A 23,296-nucleotide genomic window follows, 5' to 3' on the forward strand; every position below is an offset into this window, starting at 1 on the left:
TCCTTCATTTTCTCCCTCCATTCATGGTTGAGATATCAAAAATGGCTATCACTCCCCCTCCTGCTTTTGACAGAAGTGTGTGAAATAATACAGGCATACTAAATGTCTCTAAACTGAATAAAGCCTGCAGAAGCACTGAAAAATAGGGGATTTTGCGCTGGGCAGCTTTAAAGTTTAACTTGCTTTTTTTGGGGGGGGGAGAGAAAAGAAAACTTCCATAATGTGTTTATTTGGGAGATGAAATTTACAGGCAAGTTTACCTCTTCTGAGTGAATGAATTCTGCCAGGTTTCAGAAGGATAGCTTCAGTGGTTTTCCTGCAATGGCAACCATTTCAGTTTTAGGGTGTGCATGTGTGCGCGCATGTGTTTGTGTGTACACACACACACACAATCTCCCTGCCTTGTGGGCAATCGTTCTTAAATTTTCAGAGATGCCCCTGCGTAAGAATCCTGAAAATTGTGAGACATATAGGTCCATGGCCTTTTGTGCTAGGTAAAGGTAAAGGGACCCCTGACCATTAGGTCCAGTTGTGGCCGACTCTGGGGTTGTGGCGCTCATCTTGCTTTATTGGCTGAGGGAGCCGGCGTACAGCTTCCAGGTCATGTGGCCAGCATGACTAAACCGCTTCTGGAGAGCCAGAGCAGCGCACAGAAACGCCGTTTACCTTCCCGCCAGAGTGGTACCTATTTATCTACTTATACTGCGTGCTTTCGAACTGCTAGGTTGGCAGGAGCTGGGACCGAACAATGGGAGCTCACCCCGTTGCGGGGATTCGAACCGCCATCCTTCTGATTGGCAAGTCCTAGGCTCTGTGGTTTAACCCACAGCGCCACCCGTGGCCTTTTTTGCTAGATACTTCTAAATATTTTTTGTGGGGAAGAGCTAAAAATGTTTAGCTTTCTGGGTACAATTATCCCCTCTGATTACAAGCTTGACTTATGAGCCACAACCATTCCTGCCACTTTGCCCTCTGTCCATAACGGTGGTGGCTTCCTCTCCCCATCATCTCACTCGGATGCTATCATTCGTCAAGAGGCATTCCTTCGAGAGCCAGTGTGGTGTAGTGGTTAAGAGCAGTAGACTCATAATCTGGGGAACCTGGTTCGCTTCCCTGCTCCTCCACATGCAGCTGCTGGGTGACCTTGGGCCAGTCACATTTCTCTGAAGTCTCTCAGCCTCACTCACCTCACAGAGTGTTTGTTATTGGGGAGGAAGGGAAAGGAGAATGTTAGCCACTTTGAGACTCCTTCGGGTAGCGATAAAGCGGGATATCAAATCCAAACTCTTCTGCTTTCAGCAGATTCCGGCCTGAAACTTCCCCGCACCCCCCTGTCTGGATTGCCAGTTTACCTCGAAGTGCTTGCAGTGCTGTGCATTTTGACTTACGCCCACTTAGAGAGCCCACTTTTTCTTGAGCAAGCCACCCATCTCTCTCGAGGCACCCTGCTTGCTTCTGGGATTTATCCAATGCATGAAAACGTTCCGAGAATGTTACTATTTATGATATGTAGAAAGCATTTATAATTTACACGACACCTCGCAGTTTTAATCAGATTCACTGATAATCTAATTCTATACATATGGGAAACCGCAACTGGGAGGAACTTATAGAGGTGGAACTTGCACTGAATTTTGCTGCAACCTGGTCCAGCTCTTTAGATAGTGAGTGGCTTTTGCTGGCTTTCCTAGAATTCCTTGTGCAAGTGTGGTGGACACATGGTTTCGTTTCAGAGGGCAGCAGACCTTAGTGCCAACCATGTTGGCGAAGGCTGGCTTAGATAAAGGCAGCTCAGGTGCCAATGTTCTGTTCTGTTCTGCTTCCTGGTGCGTCAGCTGTTAAAGTTGAACAGACTATTGGAGACAAGGATTGTTCCCCCATTGTATAGCTGCAAGCTTTCTCACAAGCAAGCGGCAGGTCAATGAGTCAGTTCACACACTTTTTAATTAGAAGTTGCGTTAGGTGTCACACTGCCCCATAGGTTCAGAGCAGGTTGAGATGACCCTGGAAACAGAAAGGTAAGCTTTGAAAAGGAAACACAGCCAAAGGCAGCCTTCTACAACCTCGTGCCCTCCTGATATTGTTGAACTACAACTCCCATCATTCCTGGCCATTAGCTATTTTGACTAGAGCTGGCGGGAGTAGTAGTCCAACAATTTCAGAGGGGGCCAAGTCGGGAAAGCTGCTTCAAGGCTTAGATTTGTCCCAACCAACTAATCTTTGACCTAGAATGTCTATGCGAGAACCTAGCTAGCTAGCTAAATCAATCAATCAAGCTGAGAAATGGCTTTTCAAGCATTTCTCCTTAATTTCAAATTTCCCTTTTGGGGACCTCCCCTCCCCATCCCTTTTTGCCCACCGCACCATACCTCTATTTTTCCTTTTTGCTGATTTAGGTTTTCTCAAAAAAATCAAGGAAATTGTCGGGAGTATTGCCTTTCCTTTTTGGCGAAAATCAACTGTGTGTTCATAAAAGCATGATTTTTTTTTTTTCTCATTTAAACAGATAATTTCAGTAAAGGCAACTGAGTGCCATATGAGGAGCATGTTACCAAAATAAAGATGGCTGACTCCTGAATTGAGGAGGCTTGTGGTCCAGTAGATAGGGGAAAGTGGGGTTGGCGATGAGTGTGTGTGTGTGTGTGTGTGTGTGTGTGTGTGAGAGAGAGAGAGAGAGAGAGAGAGAGAGAGAGAGAGAGAGAGAGATGTGTTCCTCAGTTTGTATGCATTTTTGAAGTGTGCCAGATGTGTCTTCACATGTGTTTTGCGTGGAGAGGTTGTGAAATTTTCTGTGTGAAGGGTTTGTAGGTTTGCAGGTGATGGAGGTGTGTTATGAAGGGACCTGCCCGAGCAGGGGCCTTAGAAAGTAAGTCCCACTTAGTTCATTGGAGTTTATTTCCCAGGTAAGTGGGTATAGGCCTGCCACCTAAGTAAGGAGTTGAAGCTTTGAAACTTTACATACACCAGTTGAGGGAAACTTGTTATGTAGGAAACGACCTGTTTGTTGCCATGATTAAGATCTACAATGTGCTCAGTACTGTTTTGTGGCATGCTTCTTTTTTAAAAAAAAATGTTCACTTGTATATTTTGTAACATAAGATAAATTTGGAGGTGCTTTTTTTTGTCTAAAGCAAGTCAAGAGGCCTTCCTAGCTAAAACAATATACGATGCCCAAATCTATATTCCTTCCAGCTCATTTTTAGACCTATTATTATAACAGATCAATGAAATTAAATTTTCTGCCCTCCTCCTCAACAGGGCTCATGTGTAATTAAATTTAATTTAAAAAACAAAAAACCTTGACTCTTTTTCTCAAACCAAAGGTTTTTTCGATCCTAGAATTTCTCTCTGAAAGTGGACTTGAAAATTTTGCAGGGACTGGGAACACCCTTGACTAGGAAATAATAATGAGGGAGGCTCCCCATCAGTCCCTGACTGGGATTGTGAGGTCTAAGGTGAAGTGAAGATTAGTGTGTGTGTGTGTGTGTGTTGCAGGGGGTGTGTATTATGTGCACCTGTTGGAGTGAAGTGGCTAAGAGTATGACACAGGACTTCTATGTATTTGGTTCAGATTTTACCTCCAGCTTCAAACTTTCCCAGGTGGACTTAGGCAACCCATTCTGTATGAGCCTCAGTCATTTCATCTGCAGTATGGGTAACAGCCCATTTTAAGGATGTTGTCATTAAAAAACAGTGAATGTGAGCTGCTTTGCATGCTTTATATGTAAATGCTTACTATTATTAGCAGTGTCATCTGCGGCTTTCATCAGCTGAATCTGTTGTGTGTAGACTGTCCATCACTAGTGACTTGTCAGAAGAATTGAACCTCTCATTGTGTATATTTAAACCAAACTCTTTGCTTGCGTTTTTGGACGGTGCTTTTGCTTTGCTCCTTTTTGTGGGCCACCACCTTTACTTTCCTTCTAGCAGCCTACTTCGTGGAAAGGATCCCTGACAGGTTTCCTAAGTAAAACATGGCACCAGCAAACAGATTCATCTGTTGCGTGTGCACTCCAGTAAAAATAAAATAAAATAAATGAACATATGAGCTGGAGGAGGGTGGGGCAAAAGGAAGCCCTTATTGGGTGATGTTTAGACAGTGTTAAGCTTGAAGGTGCACCAAGTCAACAAGAATTTTTGTCAGGGGCCCACTTGTATTTAAGGAAGACCATGTATAGACAAGTATCTCAGTTACTGGCCAATACCAGACATGGAACATTTGCAATGTAATACAATGCTTTTAGTACAACTGCACCAGCGTATAAAGGGCCATTCTAGTTCAGCATTTCTCATGTTTGGCTCCTATATAGTAAGTATTTGATATCATGGGCCAGCTTTGTGTTCCTGTATATCAGTGATATCTAAGGTTTTAGAAATCACTGATATACAGGAGCACAAGCTGACTACTCCATATTGATCCTAAAGATCCATTATATATCAATAAGTCAATACGAATTTATTGTGGACATCTGACATCATGTTGCACATCACCAGAAGCCATTCTTCACACACATTATTATTATTATTATTATTTATTTCTCATTCACACAACATGCTTCATTCTCTGCGTAGCATTGGATCGTGAAGCTATTTATCACATTAATACATTAAAGGAGCAACAGAAAGAAAAGAGAGCATAATGTTATATGTGTTGTTTTTTAAAAAAATGGGAGCAGATTTCACACTGTTGAGTTGCTTTGCAGTTTTTAACACATAGTTGAAACAGCACTTCTAGCTATTTGCTCCACAGTTCCTGTTTCCCGGATTTCTAAAGTAATTTGTTTCTTACCTTCTCACATCTGCTTAGGGACATTGTCTTCCTTTATTAAGACTCATTTCCCTTAAGCATGAACTCCATTTCCAATGAGACATTGTGCTACCAAAAAAAGAAAAGAAAATGCCAATGGCAGGGACTGGGAGAATCCTTTTATCCAGTTTCCCCACTGTCAGAGAAACAATGATATGCGGCAGTGTTCCGGGTCTGTCTCCAAAATGTAAAATCTCCTCTAGGCTTTCCCTCTCAGCATTAAATGCTTTCTCATTTGCATTTTCATCATCATTAATGCCCTGGAGAATGAAAGAAAGAAAAAAAATCTCTCCCTGCCTCTGCTCCCTGGCCATCCATTCACCTCTCCCTATCCAAAAATAACATTGCATTCATTGTGAATCTGCTGCACTCTTAACTAGTTGATGGTGATCGCTGCCTATAATCATGCAGACTGGACTTGGAAGCAAACTTAAAGGGTTTGCCAGGAGAATCTGTATTTATAACTGACCCTTCTTAGAGATAAACCTTACCCTTCTTTGTTCTCTTGCTTCTGCTTCTGCTTTCCTAAGCCTGTGGTGGGGAAAACATACACCCCCACCCCCCAAAAAGGCTTGCGTTATTTTATTTTTTTAAGTATGTAGAAGCAGATCATCTCTCTTATCTGCCTGTCTGTCTTGTGTTTCTGCACTACCGTTCCAATTGGTCTGATAAATTTGACACGCCGGCCGTGTCAAAAGGTAATATCCTTGGCTTAATTGTGAGCTAAGTCCCTCTTAATCCAGGGGAGCGTTTGAGATTCTGTCCAAGTGTTCAATTTCCCATGCCGCTGAGGTCTGTGAATTTCTTTCTCCAGCCTCCAGGCTGCTGCAGCACAAGTCAGCATAGCTAATGCAGATAGATCTCCTCCCTTCTCCAAGCTCACTCTCTCTCTCTCTCTTTCCCCTCCCCACTCCGACTCCCCCCCCCCCACAAACCTCCAACGCTGTGCTTTGATTCGATATGAACAGACTGGCAACTCTGATGCTAGAGCAAAATCTGACATAACTCTGCAGATGGCTACGTTCGGATGATACACCTAGGGATTTCTCCCCCCCCACCCCCCTTAAGGAAGGTAAAGATTTATATGCTGCTAATGGTTTGTTGTTTTTTTTCTTCCCCCCCTCCTTGTTGCCATTTTTTTCCAGGACTGCCAGCCCCTAAGAAGAGCCCAAAGTCGGTAAGCACTTTTACAGAGCTACTATACCTGTTTGATTATTTTCGTCCGAGGCATGGGTGGGCGTTTCTGGAAATGTGAAATAAAAAAAATACGGTGTGGTTCCGCGGGGCTCCCCTCTTTCCCACCCTCCTTCCCCTCCAACCCCACCCCGGTGGTTCTTATTCCGTTCGAAAGTTGCGGTTCTGTCGCTGCACTTGATCGCTTTTGCATGGCTTGTGCTGAGCAGGGGTTAGCCGGGGAAGAATGCGGCGCAGGAGAGGATTTGGCCAGCGAGCTGGAGGGGTGGGCAGACGGAGGGGTGTGTGGGCTTGGACGAAATTCAGCCTTACTTCTGGTGGACTGCTCTTCGCAGGCATTTAACTTGCCCGTGAAAATGCCATTGTTTCCTTCTTGGCACAATTGCGCGTAGAGACTCCTCCTTCCTTTCAGATGGCATCCCCTAGCAGCAGGCTGCACTCGTTTTGAGCCTTATCGTGCACTATATGGTGGATAATTGGGGGAGAGGGAATTCCTGAAGCTTGTTTCCTAACAGCAGCAACAGAGGAGGGGGGTGGGGGGAGAACCCTTTTTGTAAGGGTATCATCCTAGTTCCCTGCCTGAGCCTTTCGCATGCCTGACGGTCTCTTCTGCTCTCTGTAGGGCATCCTTTGTTGTTTGTTGGCTTTGCCTGGGTTTAGCAGCATTATGCTGCAGGTGTAGGTTCCCCCCTCAAACCGCCCCCCCCCAGCCCATTGCCTTTTTAGAGGAAAGATGGAGGGCTGCTGGAGTGTGGGGGGGAAGGGGAGAGAATCAATATTCTCCGTCCTGTCCGTCCTGATCTTGTTTCTCTGTGGAACGGTTACCTGGTTGACATGCCAGCTAATAGCTTGTAGGCTGTTGTCCGGAAAGTACAATTAAAAACAGAGGACTCTGCCACTCCAGGGAGTGACACAGATCAAGAAGCATTATAGGGAGTTAACTGGCTGCGGAGTGAAAGTTTCTCCATTTGTTTGAAGAGTGTGCAGTGGTGGGGGAGAAGCAGAAAAAGCAAGGGGGGGCGGGGAGCTGTAACCAACCAGTTTTCCGAAGATGGAGAGATTGTTGCGGTAATGCAAGATGCTGTAAAACTTCCCTGGCGGTCGGCTCTGGGGCTCTTCCTGCACCTTTTACGATGCCCCACCTTTTTCTGAGAAGCAACCCAAAGAGGAAGGCTGAGCGGAAGCCTCCTCCTCTTGATATACAAGTTTTCCCCCACCCCACCCCACCCCACCCCCTCTGCCCATGGAAAAGAAAGCCCCGAAATAATTAATGTGGTTCTGCTGGCTTAGGGCCGCGCTGATTAAAGTCACATGACCCCGGGCCTCTACTATTGTCAGTTTGCATTAACGTTGGCAAGGGAGGAGAGCGCCGTTCGCGCTCAGCCTCAAATCCCACAAATGTCAAACCGTATGGGGTTTACTTCTGTGTCACAGTCAGGGAGGAATTTAGCCTTTGGTTAAAATAGAAGCCAGTGTGTAAAACATGTAGAAAGCGGATCAGATTTATTTGGGAAGAGGAGAGATAGCTGTTAGCTTAACAAAACAAAACAAAAACCAACATTGGGGGAAGGGTATCGTTTTCCCCATCTTCTTCCCGTCGTCCTTGTCTCACCGCCCCTGTTAATTAAGCCGCATCTAATGAATGGATTAACAAGGTTGATTTGGAAAAAGAAAAGAGGGAGAGGAAAAAAAGCAGTCAACTGCAATCAACTTATAGAAAATCTCCTCCAGTCATTTGGAGTTGCCGTGAACCGGCCACTCCAGTGAATGGCGATAACATTAGGAGCTTTGAAATCCTGTGTGTGGATCCTAAATCCGTTTAGAGATAATCCTCCCCTAGTGAACAAAGAGACTGTTTACAAACAGGTGTCGTTCTGTAGCCCTTTCTCTTCCCATTCCTCCAACACTCTTCTCTCTCTCATGCACACCCTCAAACAGAATTCAGATTACCTCAGGAGATTGTATGGGATTTTTGTTTTATTATATTTTTTTTTTGGTCAGTAAAGGAAAATGGAATCCTTGGATGACACATTGCTTCCCTCTACCTCTTCTTCATTTCCTTCACAATATTTTGAAACCCCAGTCAGAGCCCATCCTCTTCTAGGAGGAACATCCCCCCCAACATAGTTTTTCCTTGTTTAAAAAGAGATTTCTAAAGGGGCCGTTGTTCAGCTACTGTTATAATGATATTGTGTTGAGGGTGTTGCTGCTTTCTTTTCTAAATAATACAGTGCTTAGAGACAGTGGTATCCTTCTGTAGAAAAATGAGCAGGTCCGCACCAATCCAGGGCACTTATATCTTACTGAGATGAAATCACACACAGTATTATATTCAGCAATCCATTGTTTGTTTTTAAGGGAGAGGTAGAAAAATAATAAAGAAGCTTCGGCGTTGCTGAACGCTGTGAGCAGCAAATTGGTTCAAGTTTTCTGTGGACATGTTACGCCCAGTGCCAATCCATGTGGGAGTTCCCTCAATCCAATTCTTGAAAATGCCATGAAATATTTCCACTGGCTGTTGCTATTCAGAGAAGCCTGCATGTTGACAGCTTAGTGTGATGACGCAGACCACGCAAATGCCAAGCGTCAGCCCTCGGAAGTCCCCTGAGGCTTCTTACGTGGTCTTGTGGTCGTGCTCCTTTTTGCCTTCCACCTTTCCGGTTTTTCTCCAGGAGTCCCTTAAAACACTAATTATTTCTTGATCAATAATAGATTAGCTCCTTTGCTATGAGCAATGTGTAGACGCCCTTTGCGGCATTAAAAGGGGTGGGGGAATCTTCCTCTTCTCTCCCCACCCCCACCCCTCCATCCTCCTCCTCTGAATTAAATTCAAATAAAGTTCAGCTTGACCCTTCCTTTGCTGCCCCTGCCACTGATCAGCCATAGGCCTGGTTCACACAACATCCTAAGACAAATCGTGACCTAGTGAGACTGCATGAACTTGCAGCCTCCCAGATAAGATTCCGCTGCCCCTTTGCCCTGGTTCTTGTGGCTGCTGTGCTGTGCTAAGCCAAGGTTTGATTTCGTGTGTTGTCCATGCGAGGACTTGTGATGAAGGACCCCCTACTCACTAGCCATCAGCTGGAGCCAGGAGTTGTTCATGGCCACAGTTTACCAGTTAACCAAGAGTCCCAAGTTGGAGGATGCACCAAGCCAAGCCTTGATTTAGCTCACCACAGTGTGGCAGCAAAACGGACTAGCAAAGGTGGCTGCAATCCCCTCTCCAGGAGCCTACATGTTTGTGTGGCCTCTCTACATCTGGGGTAGAAAACCTTTTTTCAGCCATTACCTTCTGGGATCTGCATACTAGTGGTGGGTGGGGCCAGAGGCAAAATTGGGCAGAGCAATGAATACAGATTCCCCCCCCCCCGGTGCAGAAGGCTAGATTCTGTATACACTTAAATACACCGCTGTTTCCTCCATTCAGGCAAGCAATAGCCATTATCAAAGTTCAAGGAGCCAGGCAAAAACACTCAAGTACAATGTGAAACAGGACCAGTGAGGGGGTCTGGCTGCAGAGGGTCTGTGGCCTGGGGAGAGGGCCAAGGGCCAGAGAGAGAGGTTCGGAGGGCCGCTAAGCTAGGGATTCTCTTAGCACATCATGTGAACTAGGCCATATTTGGCGGGTAATGATTATCACTGGAAGGCCAAATTTGCAAAGACCAAAGTGACCTCCCCGGGGCGCAAGCCTGGGCAGTGTGGATGGAGGTCCCGGGCCGCCCAGGCGATGACCCTCCTCTTGGCCTCACTGATGGGTAAGCAGGGCTATATGTTTGGTTTGCAGGAGTTGCCGGAAGGCACCATCAACCATTTTAGGGACTCCACTCCAGATTTGTGTGGGGTTTACTCCTTAGTCTTTTCTTCTCCTGAAGATACCCTGCAAAGCAGTGGAGGTTTAGGATCAGAGTTTTACTTCTCTTAGATGGGCTGCCTTCCCAAATTAATGAGCCCCATCTGCCCCTCAGTTCCCTCTATGGCACATGCAGAAGCTGCCTTCTTGAGACCTTAAGAAGTAGCACTGCCAGGAAAATATGGTTCCAGTAAATCTCATAGAAGCACCTGCCTCCTAAGGCGTCCTATCTACCCCTGCGCACCTGTGATTTCAAATTAAGTAGCAAGATTTTCTAAAGAAAATAAAAGATGCCTGTCGAGACATCAACATGTGGAAGGATCATTTCCCTTTATCATGCATGTGCAGGCTGTCTCTTGCCAATCAGCGGTGGGAAACTTTAATCCCACACCTCTTTATCTAGCCCTTAGGATGCACCGCAGGCTGTGACCCTCCCCTGACTCCATCCCACTTGCTACGTGCCCTCCTTGAGTCTTTTGTCTAGCCAGAATGGCCCCTGGAAGATTACCCACAAGGGAATGTGGCCCTCAAAAAAGTGAACAAGAAGTACGATATTGAATTTTCCTCTTCTCCAGGAGGGTCCACGAGCCTGTTTTAAGACTGGCAAGCTGTTGTGGAATACCCGCCTGTGCCAATAGCTAAATTCCCAGCTGCCACGATCCAAAATATTGGTGTCAGCCCATTCCACAAAGACCCAACTGTCTTTCGCCTCCTATGAATGAATGGATGTGTGAATGGAAGAAGAAAGATCGCGGCTGCCGGTCTGAGACCCCAGCAGCTGGGAATCTCAGTGCCGATAGTTCTTTGCAGTACAGGAAGAAAGGAGGGTCCGTAGGCGAATGAAAAACAACCAAGAGTAGTCCACCAAGAACTATATACCCAAGACAGCTGACGATCTGGGGGAAAGAGAGCTGTTCAAAGAGGACTGCTGCATTATCAGTTTGCAACCCAAATTCTAGTAAGGGAGACAATGAGTGGGGAAGGTAGCTTTCCTTTAAGAAAATATGCTGCACCCCTTCTCCTCTCTCACAATGTTTATCATGCTGAAAGTGGCCTTCATTTGAATCTCGTTGTAGTCACTTGCTAATATGTCTACTGAGCCCTCATCCATTCTCCTATAGATGCTCAGCACTGCTACGCTTTTCTAGGTAGCAGCATGTTCGGAATGTATCACAACATCAGGCAAAAACTTCTTTAGCCCAATAATTTGTTGCAGACCTGTAGGGTAGCACTGCTGCATGGTTTCAGCTTACAGAAAGGAGAAGCGTTAGAGATTTGGCTGCAGTGTATCTTGGTTCCATTCACTTCCCCCCTCCCATCCCAGTCAAAATCTCTGGTGACACTAAAGTACACAGAATGTTACCAACATCATTACTATGCAGAAGCATAAGAGTTGAAGGGGATCTCAGTGGTCATTTAGTTCATCTTACTACCAATGCAGTGGTTTGAAGGGTTGTAGCCAATATTCAGCTTACTCAGAATGGACCCACTGAAATTAACGAGCATTATCAACTGGCATCTATTACATTCATTAGGTCTACTCTCAGTAAAAGTTAGTTGCTTGCAATCCTCCGTATTTGTCTATAGCTTTTGCACATCAACAAATATGTTTATGTTATATGTGTGTATACACACAGACACACACACACAGAGAGAGAGAGAGAGAGAGAGAGAGAGAGAGAGAGAGAGAGAGAGAGATGAATTCATGCCACACTCCCCTGGCTCCCATAGCATGGTCACCTCACAACTGGACTAGAGCTTCCATTGCACCTTACCATGCTTGGATGATGCATGCTGCTCCGATGTTGGCCAACCACAGCACTGGGCGTTTGCCAATGGGCAGCACCCTTAGGAAGGTCCGCTGCCAAACCAACCAGGCCTCTCAGCACTTGGCAAAGAAAAGGTTTGCACTTGCCACTTTAAATTCTCTGACACCCCTCCTCTGGAGCTCGTGACATAGTGTTGCTCCAGAGGTATATGGGGGAACTAAAACGGTCAGAGTCGGCTGCAGTACTTACTAATATGATAGGCGTTTTTGCTGCTGCTATGCCCACCTGATACTGTTAAGGGTGGGTCCTCCTTCAGGACACTTAGGGTCCTCTAATGAGTGCATGCTAACTGCTGCTCACTTTTCTCCATAGACATGAATGGATACCACTCACTTAAAAAGCAGAAAGTGAAGTGATGTTCTTAGGGACCTTGCTGAGTTTCGGGAACAAATCCCTCTCCCATCTCTGATACTGGGTAGTCCATCCTTTGCTGACAAAGCCCTCTTGGGACACCCACAATTCCCTTCTGTGCATCTCCCATGGATTCCTACAACTATGGGCCGTCTTCCACTCCTCAACCATGATGGGTGTGTCATTTTGTGTGTGTACAGTATATATACGGTCCATAAATATACAAAATGAAAGAAAGAGGGTCTTGGATGAAGTGAGACGACTAGACGTGACAGTAGATTAGCAACCTTGGAGACAGACAACTTGTCAATTTTATCTGAAGACCGCACTTGATTATGTGCTTTGTGGCAGAAGTGAACTTCCTTGGGTCAGGGTTTGAAATAAGAGTCCACAGATCACAACTGGATATCTGGCACATCTGAAAGGATATCCCAGTGTGGACATAAGGAGGCATTTCTTCTCTCTCCTAGCCAAGTATAAAAATAAAACGACCCTTTGCACTCTTCCTTACATCAGTAAAAGTAAGACAGACTAGTAGCACCTTATTTAAATACTCCAGTATTTCTTAGGTGTTTCCTGTGCCACCCTTTACAATAGTGGCCCCTTCCTGCCCATATAATGCATCTTGTGAAGTGGGATAAACCACTGTGGCAGCTTAGGGGAGCATCTGCTTTGCATGCAGAAGGTCCCTGGTTCAATCCCCAGTAATCCCCGGTTGGGCCTGGCAATGGCCCCTGCTTGAAACCCTGGTTAGCCACTTGCAGTGTGGATAATACTGAGATAGATGTACCAGTAGTCTGAGTCAATATAATGCAGCTTCCCATGTTCCCCTGAAGACTTATATGTGAAAATTCAGTGAATTGTTTGGCATTTCCACATTATCTTAATTTTTAATTTCTCTTAAGTATGGTTTCTGTTGCTTAGTCTTATGACACAAAATCTAGATTTGCAGATTTCAAAGAAATGCTCTCTTGTGAGAGGAAAAACACATTTCATGGATTTATTTATGCAGCTGGTAATATGTGTTTCTGTATCTCTCCATTTCCAATTTAATGAAGTTTCTGCCTTGACTGTATAAACAGGTTGCTGCACACACACAAAAATGATCTTCAGCCTTTAAAAGCAGCTTCTCTTTTCTCTGGGTGTCCAGTGTGGGTGCCTAACATCTAATACGGCTGACTTAAAAAGGGACAGTATCTAATGGGAGAAATGTTTCTAGCCCCCCAGAGTGTGCACATGTCCCACTTGCAATGCATGCTAAAATCATTCTAAAATAAAAACTTGCTACCACATGGACAGAGTAAACTGTGTCCCCTTTCACCCTGTCTAATGCCAGATTCTGCCGTGTGGTAAGAACCCATGAAATGGGCCCCACCCAGAGAGGCAGACCTTTCAATGTTAAGTAGCCACATGAAATAAACCCATGGGAAAGTGGCTGCCATACCACTGCAGCAGCGTCTCAAAGGAGAAAAGCCTCACATGGTGTGTTAAAATGTAAGCCCCCAGTTCATGCTGCCTTAAAAAACCCCAATTATTTTTAATTTATTTGATCAAAACCATATCATTTAGTACACCCTTGAGTCGCTCAGAGGCTTGATGTGGTGCAGGTACCCCCTTCCCACCCCAAAGACAAAGTGATGTGTAAGCTGCATGCTCCAGGAAAGTTTTGAGCTCATGGTAGCTCTGCTGATGCAGCGGAGGGGGAAGAATGATGCAAAGGGCGCCTTAGTGTGATTGGGCCCTTCTGTGGAACAACCAGCTCACAAGTCATCTTAACAACCATGTACTCTGGCCTAAGTCACCTAGAGCAGTCATGGCCAACAGCTGTTTCTGGACTACAACTCCCATCATCCCTAGCTAACAGGACCAGTGGTCAGGGATGATGGGAATTGTAGTCCCAAATCAGCTGGAGGGCCAAGTTTGGCCATCACTGGTCTAGAGGAAAGGCAGGATAATAAAACGAGTTCATACAGGACAGGAGGGAGAAGCGCCCACAGCACTTCCATTCATGGAGCCTTTCACCAGCCCAGGTGTATATAAGTCAGATCTCAGGTAAGAGGTTAGTTAAATATATGCAACAGTTTGTGTTTATACAAACCCCTGAGTTTTTCTTTATTAGACGATAGCCAATACGTAAGAGTCATATCCAATGCGCTGCCCAACTTTGTCTCTGGCAACACCCGCCATTAGCATGTAGCACCACCACCAAGGTTGCCCCGAGAACATAGCTCTTGGGCTGAAGAAAGCTTCCACACATCTCATGTGGGCAGTAGAGAAGGTGGACCTTTATACATCTAGGTAGGGGAAGATGCAAAGCATGACTTGGAAGTTCATTGGGGTGGCGATTGGAATTACGCTAAGAACCTTTTAGCCAACCATTTGACTGGACTTAACCATCCAGGGGTCCTTTACCTTTACTATGGAGGAACATACAAGTTTGTAATGTAACAGTAATAAACTAGTGGTTTGTGATGCTCTTAGAAGGGAAAAGTTTGAATGAGCCGACTTTAAAAAAATAAACAGATGCTTGGTTGCCAGAGGTACTCTAGTTCCCTGGAGTGACTCTTCCCCAGCAGTGGGTGGATACAGAAACAACCTCTGTTTTAGATTCAGGTAGGTAGCCGTGTTGGTCTGATGTACCGTAGTTGAAATTTTTTTAAAAAAATGTTCAGTAGCACCTTAGAGACCAACTAAGACTTAGTTGGTCTCTAAGGTGCTACTGGACAATTTTTTTTAATTTTTTAAATTTCAACTACCTCTGTTTTGTTTGATTGAAGAGAAGAAAGACTCTCTGCAAGGGAGAAGGACAGACACGGGGTCAATCTGGACCAGTGGAACTGAGCTGGCAGATGGATTGGTCTCTCTTCCCTTCTCTGCCTCCCTGCTTTCCTTCAGTAAAGGGAAACATCTACCTGTTCAGCCTCCATAGTGATGCTGCTACTGAGAGAGAGGGAAAGGTAGATTGAGGCTGTTTTGCCCCTTGACTGCCCTCTTGAGAAACAGCACATGGGTCCTAAAAGTTGCCGGTGTGTGTGTGAGAGAGAAATAGTTTCTTCACTGTATTTTGGAGTTGCAAAAGAGAGGGAACAGGATGAGGGAGAAAGACTCAGGTGACTGGATTGGTTGAACAACTGCCTCCACCCCAGTTTATCTGCAAGGCTGAGCTAATCTTTTACTTCCTATTTTGCTACCCAGCTTTCAAAATGACTGAGAGCATTTCAAACCATCCTGAAATTAGGCATATGCATTTATAGATGGGGGTTTGTTCCCATCTTTATAACTCTGGTGGCAAGAGTGTGGACACCCAAAAGGGCATCTGCAGTGTCTTATTCTAGCGTACCTCGATAAAAGAACATTTGTCTGTATCTGAAGGTGGTTTTCACAGTGTTTGTCCCAAACTTCCATATTATTGTTCTTAGCCAAGTGGGAATTAACCATATTTGCTGGGGAAATAAATTGTCAACAGCATTAAAGCACCTGAAAAGCACGGGTGGAGAAATCAGAGACATCACAGACGCCGCTCAAAATGTCATTTGAAGTCGAGAGTTAATTTCAAATTCAAGTCACTTGAGAGTATATCATTTTAAAGAAATGCCATTGGTGGGTCAAGAGCTTCAGCAGACATCAATAAAGCTCAATAAAGCGTTCCGAAGCAATTTCTGCTCTTGGGAGTTGCCACGCCCCTCCAACCAACAGCTATATTCAAAACTATTGTTAAATAGAACACAGTGTTTTCGGTCACAAAGAGCTTCTAGTGAAGTGGCAGTAGTCAATGCTACTTTGCTTTCTCTGCCCAGCTCTGTTCCTGCTTGCTAGTATTTAGTATAGTTCACGTAGAGACTGTGGAGGAAGGGCCTCGTTGCACGTTCCACTGACATGTGTAGCTCTCTCTTCATTTTTCACCTTAATTGGCTACCACTGCATCAAGGTGATTCTTACTGAGAAGGTAGCACCCAGAGAATGGAGGCTTATCTCTTCCTAGCTCCACCGAGATTGGAACGAATGTTGTGGAATGGCATGGAGGTTTATCACAAGCAGGGCCGGCCCATCCATGAGGCAAGGCGAGGTGACTGTCTTGGGCGGCAGGATTCATAGGGGCAGTTGCTAGTTTCCTCCCACCCCTAGGGAGGAAATGGCAGGGGATGTCCTCTGGAGTCTCCTAGGGTCTACAGCCTCTCAATGTGATTCCAATAGAGTCCCTCCCCCTTCCCACCGTGACAGCTTTGATTCCCACTTCAACCATTGGGTAAGGTTGATTTGTTCCCAGTCTAGATCTTCACTCACCCCTTCTTCCCTGGTGAGGAGAGGCACCATTTTGTGGTTCACCTCCGGTGCCAAAATGTATTGGGCTGGCCCTGATTCCATGTGCCAACATTGCCCGATGTCCTGCTGAGATGGGCTGGATGAATATTTCACTCTATTTACAGATGCTCCCCTAAAGAGCAGCCAGAAAAGAGAGACCCATTGTAGCTCACGAATAGGGCTGCAAAATTAGAGGCCTGTTTTAACTAAGCCCTGTTTTTCTGTTTGTATCTCTTATAAAAGAGGTCTTGGTTCCAGCCTGCAGTCTTTGTAATTTACATGTGTTTTATCTGTTGGGTGCGCGTCCTCTTCTGTTAATACGAAATTATGTTTATGCTTTGAGGGGACGTGGAGAATATTTGAGCAGTCAGATGCTTAATTTAGTATTTTTCAAGCTCTGTTGTTGGGAATTCTTTGGAAATCCTAGCTAAGTGTCCTCAAGAAGATTAGTGAAGGCAAGCAGGCTTCCCTGAATGACAATTTGCCTTTTATTACTGCTCTCCGCTTACAAGGAGTTGCTGCGGGAAAAGATTGGGAGCGTTGTTGAGCATGCTGTGTTCCATTGGAAGGTGACCATGTCCGAAAGGAGTGTTGAGCACTCCCCATGAACTTAAGCATTAAGCATACCTCCGGGAAATGTTCTGGAATCCTCCGCAATGGTTCCTTGGCAGATAAATCAGCGATAGACGGAGATTTCCCGAGTAAAGAGTTTGAAAACCATTGGGTTGGCTTTTTAAAAATAAATAAATAAATGGGAATTCTACTTACTATTTGTAATTTATGTGATACTTCTCAATACCTGCATGGGGCAAATGTTTCAATATGGGGACATAACATTGCTCCAGTACTGGCTTATTGTAAAGTCTTGTGACCTTAGAAAGGGCACAGGTCAACCACTTCTAACTTTAAAAAGAAGATAGACAATGCTATGTAAAATGTATTGTCCAAAAGTTGCAGTTTCTAGAGTTGTCAATGAAGTTCCCACAATGAAGTTTTTGTCTGATGCTTCATGTTCTAATAGAAATCGATGGAAGTGAAGGGAAATTGAGACATGGGAATTTAAATTTCCCGCTTGCCCATTTACTGGAGCTTAGGCTGCAAAGAATTTTGGCATGCTTCAGTCTTGCGGCAGTTTTAAGTACAGTATGCAGCCCAATTTCTCCTAACTTCTTTACTCCCAAATTTTGGTTTTGAGTTATTTCATCTGATTGGGAATTTCATCTGATGTGGCTCTTGGTCCATTTTGTTTCTTGCATCTCCATCACAGCTTGCATGAATTTGCAACCCCCTTCTTTGGATCTGGCCGCAGGTCCATTAGTATGGGGCATGGTTTTCATATGGAGGGTGTGTGTGTGTGTGTGTCTCTAACAGAGTTTCCCTAGAGGAAGTTGAGTTCAGAACAGAAAACGGGGGGGGGGCTGTATCTTTCAGATTAATTTCTAGTAAGGGAGTTTTGTTTGTCTACTTCTTCAGGTTCAGCACAGGTCTTCGTCAGCCTGGCTTTGGTGGCAGGCAAAAGGCTGGGCTGCATGCATGAGAAATCCTGAATGCACATGAGCATGCATGCATGTCAAAGGAAGCATTTTTATTTATCTGGTCTTGTCCAGTTCTGACTGATGCTCTGCACCGCTGTTAGATTTTAGATTGTGTTCTTAACTGGGGGCGGAAACATATGGAGATACTAATGCATAAGGAAACCTTGATTTGTGTTGTATCGGCATATGAAAGCTTGCGTGATTTTCTCTCTCTGTGTGTGATGAATGGCTTTCCCTTTTTGTGCACCCCCCTGTCAGTCCGTCCGCCTATCCTTGGGGAAATTCACCTGCACTCAGCACAAACTGGAAATGGTAGAAGCCCAAGGAGGGACTTTATGTATTTACGCAGGAGCACGCAGAAATGCTGAATGTAGAGGAAAAGCAGTGGGGGAATGGCTCAGTTGCAGGCCATTAACCTTCTTGGGATTCCCCCTCCCCCTCCCCCTTCTTTTCTGGCTTCCTTCCTTACAGCAACCACTTGAAAGGAAAGACAGCCAAAACAGCTCTCAGCACAGCGTCTCCAGCCACCACAGCACCCACACCGCTTCACCTGTCCGCAGCACCCAGGTGCTTCCCGACTACCCTGCCACCGAAGCACCAGCTGCGGAGCAGCCAGACAACGCTGGGCAGAAGAAGCCAGATCCATTCAAAATCTGGGCCCAGTCCAGGAGCATGTATGAAAGCCGACGTGAGTATCAGAGGAGACTTCATTATTTTGGCAGCTGCTCTAGATCATTGCATTCTGTAACTCTTGGTTTAAGGGGAGTTCACACTCCCCACCCCTAGAATGGAAAAAAATATATAGATATGTCTATTCATTTCTGGATAGGATGAAAGTGAGCAAAGTGGAGCATTGCTGGAGATGGGCATGGGGTGAGTGAATACAATGCCAAGAAGCCAGAGAGACCAGCAGTTTACATGCGGTTGACATTAATCGTTTTTTGATGGTGGTGAAGGAGCTTTGGCTCCTGTCAGCTTGGATGGCTCAGTTGGTTAGAGCATGGTGCTGATAATTCCACAGTTGTAGGTTCGATTCCCCATGTGGGACAGCTGCATATTTCTGCATTGCAGGGGGTTGGACTAGATGATTCTCCTTCCAACGCTACAATCCTATGATTCTATGAACTTTGCAGCACAATATGCAAGTATCCATATCTTTTCTTCTTCAGCCTTTACTTCTTTAAAAGAAATCAATTTCTGAACGGGGAAATGTCAGACAAGCATAATATAAGAGGTCGCACAAATTGCTTTCCAAGCTTTGTGCTGCAGACACTTGTGGACCCAATCCTTCTAAGCTCTTAATTCATGAAGTAGTTGAAATATAGCCTCACAGTATTGTAGTATGGCTTGGCAACTTGTAGGAACGCCATGCCCTTTCAATGCCTATTCAGTTATTCCTTCATTCATATATATATAGAGAGAGAGTCAGTGGTTTTTTCTAAAAAAAATTTTAGGGGTACTCTCATTTTCCTACTCGTATTGAAATACTGCCCTCAGCGAGGCCAAAGTTAGATTCACAAAATGTTTAGGGGTATGTGTACCCCTGTGTCCCCCCCCCTAAAGAAAAGCACTGTATTAAGTCCTTTCAAAAGTTTTCAGTCTCACTGTTTGCAGGCATAAAGGTTAAGGCCAAAGGAATAATTTTGCTAAATTAATGACAGCACTGCCTAGCTGACCCACATGCTGCCAAGCCATGCTCGCCTTTATCGTTGTGCGCTATTTCAACAATGCAGAGGTCGAATAGATACAGTAAACAACTTTTATTGTCGGTTATTAATAGATGCACCACACTAATAATTCAGCAGGGTTTTGATTTGCTTCCGAGAATACAAAATGGGTTTCAATCAACCCCCTTTTCTTCAAAGAAAATCAACCTCCTTTTCCTCTTCAGTTGCAATCTGTAGAGCATTAGTTACACTTGTAGAGTTATGTGGCATCCCGTAGAGTGAAGCAGCTCTCAAGCAACCTCCCATCACAAAACGCTGCTCACCTTGTAGACTTAGGGTTTCTGCATAGTTTGGAGTCATCTGAATGGCTGAGCAGTTGAATCGGTTACATAAAATGTCGTTAAAAAAAGGAAAGGGAAGAACTTGGAAGCAGAGGCTTTGGGAAAATACTGGAAAATGTATTTTAGCAGCATGATATCTTGTGTTTCTTCTGTTTTCCTTCACAACATTCATTTCTTTTCTTATTTTTCTGGGCATGGCATGGATACACAACCCATCCTCACACAATCTTCTCCTCTCAGGAATTGTTTTCACAGAATCTCGTGCCCCCATTTTGTTCGTGGGACTACTTTTGATCCAGCAGGGGCATCTGCTAATGTAAGACAAGAGGGTCCCCCCCCCCCGCCGATTCCTCCTTCAGTCCTCCCTGCCACCTTCCAGTCCCTCAGCCCAATGAAATGGATATTCAGGTGGGGGGTGGGCGGGCTGCAGGGAGCTGCATTGAAAGAGAGAGTTGGCAAAGAAAGAAAGAAAGCACACATCTCCTTCTCATGCATTAGTGGATGCCTCTGTTGCATCAGAAGCCATTCTTCAGAATGGTAGCATTGGATTTCACCCCATGAAAATTATTGCAGTGACTGGCCTCTGTGGCCCACAATAATAGCATTTTTAAATTCTTAGAAACAGGATGCCTGCTACTTTTTAATGCAGTAGAAGTCATTCCAAGGAAGGGAGCTCTAATGTTGGTTTTGAACTTTGCTGATCAGCCACTGAGGATTCACCTTGTCAAAGACGAGCATCCTTACCTAGGAGCAGGGTGGCAGCTGTTCTGTTTATTCACAAGTAGGCTATTGCTTCATCTTATCGGCTGTGTCTTGAGTGCCCTTCTCATGCTTTACTAGTGCAACACCTTTTTTGTACGGTGAGAAGGATTAGGACAAAAGCAAAACTAATTCTTGGGCTCTATGAAAGGCAGAATTGAGTTGGGGTATGTGGAAGGGGTCTTGGCGAAGGGCTTCCTTATCTGCCTGAAGAAAACAGGTCTCCTAACACCACAGTGCCTCCAACTCAGCTATGCTCTGAGCTGATGTAATGGCCACTAGAAATGCCACTTTGAAAGTTAGCCACAGGGCAATGGAGGCTAGTGGTCCAAGAGGCACTTTGGTCAGGGTGGTCAGTACCTTATGTAAGTTCCATGAGGGACATCTGTGTGCTGGATAAGGCACCAGCAAGGACGCCTCTCTCAAAAAATGAGGTATGTGCAGATGACAGGGAAGCCTGGCCTAGTTTGAATAGCATAGAGGAAATTTTAAGGTATTTGTCGTCAAGTCTTGTTCAGGTACAGTCCGAAGGAATATTAATAGCCAAGAGATTCCCGCTGTGGACCAGTCTATGTATTTTCGCTCACACCACTGCGCAAATGCTTTGCAAGTGGCTGGGGTTTGGGGCAGGGCGGTTCTTGAAAATGGTGGAGTTCCTCCCATTAAGGTTAAAAGTTATTTCCACTTTGGGGCTGAAGAAGGTGGAGCAGACTCCTCCAGGGGCACCTTTAAAAAGAAAGGGGTTCTTGCACTCACGGTAGTTTCTTCTAAAGTGATTCCCTTGCCCGAGCCTTTTAAGACACCGACTTTGGCAGAGTGGGACATAACCGTTAACCAAGTAAAAAGTCCTCAGCAGCCCCACATTTCAAACTGCAGACCTGCATGGATGGAGGAACTCACTAAAACCTTGGAGATAGATCAGCACGTCATTTCGATGCATTCAGATGCAGTGCCAAAACAACCCAGCGGAAAGAAGGGAGAGATTGCTCTCCAGCGCCTTTGTGGTTCTACCAATTTAATTTGCAGATCAATGGCTTCCCTTTCCTGGGGGGCCAGGGCCTCTCTAAGGCGGCCTCCCCAGCCTATGGCAGACTAAGGTTTGGATGCCAATAAGTTTGGGGATTTACTTAGGAAATGAATGAGGGTCTAGGAAGTGGGTTTTTCCCCCCCGATACCACTTTAGATGCTTCAGTCTTTACTGCCAAAAATATGAAGTGGCCAGACAGTATCTCTGGTTGACATATTGGACTGTAGATGACAATTTCAGGATGCATATTATGAAAATTGTGCATTGGCTGCCTACTGTTTAGCAGCAGGGAAATGCAAAACGGTGAGATATTTGGACACATGCAAGCCCTCCAAAATAATACAGGAGGGAATAAACTGCCCTTTTCCCATTTTTGGTGGCGGCATCACTTGTGAAGGTTTTTGTGCTCTTGTCCTGCTACTTCCACTGCTCTGGATTTCCCCCTTCCCCAGCTGGATGCTCACATTGTCATTGTCTGTGACCCCCTGCAGCTATTCAGTACCAACTAAACAGTTAATTAGAAATTATCTAATTAGTCATTAGGATTAGCTCAGCAGTATTAACTGCTGCCTGTTCTGCCTTTTTTTAAAAAAAATTAACTTGGGAATGTGCTGTAGGACACAACTGCTTCCTAGCCAGTCCACCAACATGCCAAGTTTTATGCATTTCAGTAGCACTCCACAGGTTTACTGCATGTGCAAATTATTTTATTTTATATGTGCAAATTGTTTGGAAGCTTTAAGTGACTACTTATTTCTGAAGTTTTGCATGCATCCCATACCCTTTTTCCATTGGCTTCTCACTGTACCACTTGACACCTTGCACTTCACTGTTCTTTGCTAGCTTACTGTGTATGGTTGGGGACCAGCTCCTTTCTAGTCTACTGCAGTTGCAAACCACACAACTTCATATCTTACAGATAATTTGCTTAGTAATGGAGAGGTGGAGAGGTATGATTCTCACTGAAGTTACAATAAGGGCCCTTCTGAACAACCAGGCCATTCCATGGGTTTATAGATTAACTTAAGAGGAGTACCTAAAATGTGAAGACCCAGGGAAAGGTTATCCTTCAGAAAATTGTCTTCGAACCTTCTGAATAGGCAGTAGATCAAGCACTCCCAGCTAGCTCCACAAAGCTAGGACCTAGAGTTCCTGATAAAATTTGGATTCAGCCCTTAATTCACCATTGTCTTAAAGAGCTTGATCCCAAACACATAATTTTCTAAAAATGAGTTGATTAAACAAAAATCAACACCACGTACTATTAAATTACCAGTGCCATAGGTTAAATAAGTCAACACCAGTTCAGTAATTCCAAATTTTCAGGCAAATTTCAGAGGGTATGGTAACCTTGACATGCACGTTTTACTATTAATTCAAGCACTGCATGTCTAAGATGATTTTCCCCAGTTGAAGAAGAAGAAGAAGAGAAGAGTTTGGATTTGATATCCCGCCTTTCACTCCCTTTAAGGAGTCTCAAAGCGGCTAACATTCTCCTTTCCCTTCCTCCCCCACAACAAACACTCTGTGAGGTGAGTGGGGCTGAGAGACTTCAGAGAAGTGTGACTGGCCCAAGGTCACCCAGCAGCTGCAGGTGGAGGAGCGGAGACGCGAACCCGGTTCCCCAGATTACG

General features: G+C 45.0%; 1 protein-coding gene and 1 long non-coding RNA gene across 30 annotated transcripts in view; one reads left to right on the forward strand and one right to left on the reverse strand.

The window, feature by feature from the left end:
• Window positions 1–23,296, forward strand: part of MAGI1 (membrane associated guanylate kinase, WW and PDZ domain containing 1) — a 480,285-nt gene that overhangs the window by 420,004 nt on the left and 36,985 nt on the right. For 28 of the 29 annotated variants that reach the window (XM_053378258.1, XM_053378261.1, XM_053378272.1 and 25 more), the window contains 2 exons: window positions 5,953–5,984; window positions 18,340–18,556. The exons of the other annotated variant lie outside the window; for it this stretch is intronic. In XM_053378258.1, the coding sequence (XP_053234233.1) occupies window positions 5,953–5,984; window positions 18,340–18,556 (249 nt within the window). The remainder of the gene's footprint in view (window positions 1–5,952; window positions 5,985–18,339; window positions 18,557–23,296) is intronic. 29 annotated transcript variants of the gene reach the window in all.
• On the reverse strand, window positions 1,487–5,263 carry LOC128408492 (uncharacterized). Its single transcript, XR_008329107.1, has 2 exons — window positions 4,790–5,263; window positions 1,487–2,004 (listed from the first exon to the last, which is right to left on the reverse strand). It is a non-coding gene; the product is annotated as an uncharacterized LOC128408492 (long non-coding RNA).

The sequence above is a fragment of the Podarcis raffonei genome, chromosome 2, assembly GCF_027172205.1.
Source record: "Podarcis raffonei isolate rPodRaf1 chromosome 2, rPodRaf1.pri, whole genome shotgun sequence".
Classification (NCBI taxonomy): domain Eukaryota; kingdom Metazoa; phylum Chordata; class Lepidosauria; order Squamata; family Lacertidae; genus Podarcis; species Podarcis raffonei.